This window comes from Urocampus carinirostris, chromosome 17, assembly GCF_059441175.1.
Source record: "Urocampus carinirostris isolate Australia breed hairy pipefish chromosome 17, RoL_Ucar_1.0, whole genome shotgun sequence".
Lineage (NCBI taxonomy): Eukaryota > Metazoa > Chordata > Actinopteri > Syngnathiformes > Syngnathidae > Urocampus > Urocampus carinirostris.
Window position 1 is genome coordinate 32,250,566 of NC_142365.1, and position 5,223 is coordinate 32,255,788.

A 5,223-nucleotide genomic window follows, 5' to 3' on the forward strand; every position below is an offset into this window, starting at 1 on the left:
CTTTATACACTTGGACATTCTGTACTGGCAGGTCCTTTCAAATACATTGCAGTTTGTCTGTTTTTGTTTGCTTTTTGTGTTTTTCTTTTTCCTTTTTGAACTTAAAAATGGTCAAACAGTGTGCATGGGGTACATACAAACTGGAAAACAAGGTTTCCTGAGAGGCTGGGCGTTGGTGGGTACTTTTTTACACTTTCCCAGGCCACATCCTTGGTCATTTTTTCAAATATTTGACAATGGAAAATGACATGGATTCTGTAGGAAAAACATGGCCCAAACACATGTTTTTCAATAAATGTGTATATATACTTATATATATATATATACAGGTATGTGTGTGTATGTATATATACCAGCTCAGTAGCCTAGATGGTAGGGCGCCCGCTTTGAGACTGGGAGGTCGCTGGTTCGCGCCTCGGCCGAGTCATACCTAAGACTTAAAACATTGGTAAAATGGCGGCGCCCTCTGTTGGCTGCGGCTGCATCGGCTCGCTACAACGGGTCAGGTGTATCGACATTTCGTTCTGTGTACATTGTTACAAAGAATGACAATACAAAGGAAATTATTATTATTATTATTATTTACATACATACATATATATATAGATATATCTATATATACAGTGCATCCGGAAAGTATTTACAGCGCTTCACTTTTTCCACATTTTGTTATGTTACAGCCTCATTCCAAATTGTATTAATTTAATCTCTTATCTCAAAATACTCCATTATGACAATCTGAAAAAGTTTTTTTTTTTTTTTTTTTACTTTTTTTTAATTAATTAAAAATAGAAAACTAAGAAATCACATTTACATAAGTATTCACAGCCTTTGCTTAATACGTTGTTGATCCACCTTTGGCAGAAAATACATCCTCAAGTCTTTTTGAATATGATCCCACAAGTTTAGCACACCTATCTTTAGGCAGTTTTGCCCATTCTTCTTTGCAATAAATCTCAAGCTCAATCAGGTTGGATGGGAGAAGTTTGTGCACAGCCATTTTCAGATCTCTCCAGAGATGTTCTATCGGATGTCTGGACTCTGGCTGGGCCACTCCAGGACATTCACAGAGTGGTTCTGAAGCCAATCTTTTGAGATCTTGGCTGTGTGCTTTGGGTCGTCGTCCTGCTGAAAAATTAACCTTCGCCCTAGCCTGAGGTCAAGAGCGCTCTGGAGCAGGTTTTTATCCAGGATATCTCTACATATTGCTGCATTCATTTATCCTTCTATCCTGACTAGTCTGCCAGTTCCTGCTGCTGAAAAACATCCCCACAGCATGATGCTGCCACCACCATGCTTCACTTTAGGGATGGTATTGGCCTGGTCATGAGCGGTGCCTGGTTTCCTCCAAACATGGCGCCTGGCATTCACACCAAAGAGTTCAATCTTGGTCTCATCAGACCAGAGAATTTTGTTTCTCATGGTCTGAGAGTCATTCAGGTGCTTTTTGTGGCTTTCGTCTGGCCACTCTACCATACAGGCCTGATTGGTGGATTGCTGCCATTCTGGAAGGCCCTTCTTCCCCGATCGCTCAGTTTAGAAGGCCGACCAGCTCTAGGAAGAGTCCTGGTAGTTCCAAATGTCTTCTATTTATGAATAATGGAGGCCACTGTGCTCATTGGGACTTTCAAAGCAGCAGAATTTTTTCTGTATCCTTCCCCAGATTTGTGCCTCAAGACAATCCTGTCTCGCAGGTCTACAGACAGTTCTTTTGACTTCATGCTTGGTGTTTGTGCTCTGACATGCACACTCAACTGTGGGACCTTACATAGACAGGTGTGTGCCTTTCCAAATAATTTCCAATCAACTGAATTTACTGCAGGTGGACTCCAATTAAGCTGTAGAAAGATCTCAAGTATGATCAGTGGAAAAAGGATGCACCTGAGCTCAATTTTGAGCTTCATGGCAAAGGCTGTGAATACTTATGTAAATGTAGATTTCTTAGTTTTCTATTTTTAATAAATTCAAAAAAAGTTAAAAAAAAAAAAATGGGATAAGAGATTAAATCAATACAATTTGGAATGAGGCTGTAACATAACAAAATGTGGAAAAAGTGAAGCGCTGTGAATACTTTCCGGATGCACTGTATGTGTGTGTGTGTGTGTGTGTGTGTGTGTATGTGTGTATACATATATATGCACAGGGTTGGGTAGGGTTACTTTAACTGGATTACTTTCAATTACTTTTGGATTACTCCAATACCAAATATGCTAATAAAAGACAAAAACTAAATATGAATAAAATTATGAATCACAACACGTGGTAAGCTGATCCCAAGGGCTATACAAATAAAGATGACTTGACTTGACTTTCTCTCCTGGCCTTGATCTCGTTGATATCCGGCAAAACTATCATAAAATGCGACTGAAACAAAATGAAAATCCAAACAGCTTGCCAACATAATTTTTGCTGTTCCATGTTTTCCGTTACTCCCCAAGCCTGCACAAAATTTGGTAATTTTTTTTATATTTAGTTTCTTTTGTCTTTTATTAGCATATTTGGTATTGGAGTAATCCAAAAGTAATTGAAAGTAATCCAGTTAAATTAACCCTACCCAACCCTGTATATGTGTATATATATATATATATATATATATATATATATATATATATATATATATATATAAAAATAATATATGTGTGTATGTGTATATGTGTGTGTGTATGTGTGTGTGTATATACATATATGTGTGTGTGTATATATATATATATATATATATATATATATATATATATATATATATAATGTGTGTGTGTCTCTATATATATGTGTGTGTGTGTGTCTCTATATATGTGTGTGTGTGTCTATATCAGGGATGTGATTTTTCCGCTAATTCGCGGAATTCCGCTTTTTTTATCTCCAAAAATAAAATTTTAAGATTTCCGATTTTTTAATTGGTAAAAAAAACGATTTCGTCTCTACAGCATTCCATTTTAGTGTTTCCGTAACTGAAATGAAACGTACTTGCGATTGGTTGAAGTCTCCGTGTTGACCAATAAACGCGCTTGTTATAAAGGCGTAGGAGTATGCCTTGTGTATGGCTCTGCCTATTCCTGAAGCTTTGCGTGGACATTTTCAACGATGAAATCATGAATATAAGCCTCCAATGCATATATATATATATATATATATATATATATATATATATAAAATTCAGGCGTTTTGGGTGACTTCGAGACTGTTTTATCTTTGTGGGCCGAAAAGCACCAATTGCGTCTTGTGAAATGTTTCCTTCTGTAATACTTACCGTAGCGCTCTTTACAGAATGTTTACAGTTTGTCCCAATGAGTAAAGGGGCTGGGGGCTTCGCCTTAATTCAATTTTAACAGGTTACCCTAGTCGTCACCAGGTGGCGCCACAGTAAAACTAATAGCTTTTTGACATCATTCAAATAAAGCACTTATTAATGTGTTGCAAGATGAACTCGCTGCCGTTGTTTACAAACACTACATTAACAGTTTTCTTTTGCCCCAATGCAGGTTCGCAAAGAGAACCAGTGGTGCGAGGAGAAATAGTGCAACCCGCCAGGACAAACTACTCAATACATAATTACACGCACACACACGATAAACAGCGATGTGTCCACTTTATTGCTTGCACTGTTCATATTTGTTGAAATTGAATTTGATTCCTTACTTCCATACACTGTCTATCTTTCTAAAATTATGTACCAAACTAACATGACATTATTTAAAGCAAGCCCGCAGAATCCACGCTTTCCATCTTTGTCATTGTTTGTTTTGTATTTTCTTCCTTTTTTAAACTTTACTAGACCCGTTTGTTGTTTGTGAGGTAGACTGCTAAGTCAAACAAACCGTGGGAAGGGGGCGGTGATGATTTGAAGTGGGTTCCAACATGGAAAAGAGGGAATAAAATGTTTCGAAAAAAGGTGGTGTTGAGATCTTTTCGTTTAGAAAAGCTTCCTTTTGGCATGCTTTGAAATTGTCTTCAATATAAGTGTTAATAATGAATAGGTATAAGAAATGTTTTATTTTACTCAATATATCAGTTACGTTTTTCTTTTGCTTAAGATAGATACTTCATCCCCGTTGTTTTGGGAGTAATGCATTACAAAGGAACACGTTAATACAATTTTGTAACTCAACTGTCATTACAACTTGGTGCGTTACTCCTCGACTTATTAACCCCTTAACGGACTGTTGAGAAGCAAATCCGTCTCTGTACGATGTCACCAGTCAATAAAATACAACATGTCACATATCATTGGAAAGATTAAACTCTTGGGATTCAAGATATTATTTCAAAATGTACTCATCACAGATACATCATGATGAGTCTGAAACAAGATGCCTGAAAACAATAAAGTTGAAATAGCTCACCAATAATTTCCCCTGTCAGTCAGCTGATGAGTTACCGTAAATTCGGGACTATAGAGCGCACCTGATTATAAGCCGCACCCACCGATTTTGGACATACACAAGCTGCACCTGTATTTTAGCCGCATACGCCCACATTGAAAAAAAACAATACAAACACGAGATCAACCCATTCCCGATACAGTCCAAAAAACATAGCCGGCAAAATGAACAGAAATTGATACCGGTACTTAACATTTAATGCAGACCTGCAGAGTCCGGGTGCCCGTTGAAAGTAATCCAAGAAAAAAAGTGTATATTTCCAAAGGTAAGGGTGGGAAAAATATATATCCACTTATTGTCGGCCGCGTCCACAAACACGTCTCACCTTTACTCCATTTCCCGTCAGCCCGCGTTTGCCTTGCCCCTTCTTATTTGCTCGTGCAAAACATCAGAATAAGTTTCTAAAATAAATACAAAAATATACAGTTGCAAATACATTTTATACATGGTTACACATATTTACAAAGAAAGATGGTACACTGAGTTTTCAAAGCTTTAATAATATAACTTTCATCCCAAACCCTGCCTGTGAAGGGTAGCAAACTCTACTAGCAACACGCTCGCCACACAGTAAACAGCTCTGTTAAAAAACATACCGTACTTGTATTAGGCACGGTAAACCATCCTCATCTTCCTCCTTATAACTGACGTCATCAAAGTCGTCTTTGTTCACAGTATGGGAAAGAGACTTTGTCACATAGACGTCGTCCCACGCTCCCTTATTCGAAAACACGCTAGCATCACGGTCGCATAGCTCTGTTTCCTTCTATATCGGACTGCTTGAAAGTTGCGTAATGCGCCTATCCTTTTTTGCAATTTGCATGATGAGGATATGTCTACGCTA

General features: G+C 37.7%; 1 protein-coding gene across 2 annotated transcripts in view; it reads left to right on the plus strand.

Moving 5' to 3' along the window:
* skp1 (S-phase kinase-associated protein 1) overlaps nucleotides 1–4,346 on the plus strand; it is a 32,150-nt gene extending 27,804 nt beyond the window's left edge. For both annotated transcript variants that reach the window (XM_088320642.1, XM_088320643.1), the window contains exon 6: nucleotides 3,480–4,346. In XM_088320642.1, the coding sequence (XP_088176768.1) occupies nucleotides 3,480–3,515 (36 nt within the window). In that variant the 3' untranslated portion in view covers nucleotides 3,516–4,346. The remainder of the gene's footprint in view (nucleotides 1–3,479) is intronic.
* Nucleotides 4,347–5,223: the final 877 nt, after the last annotated feature.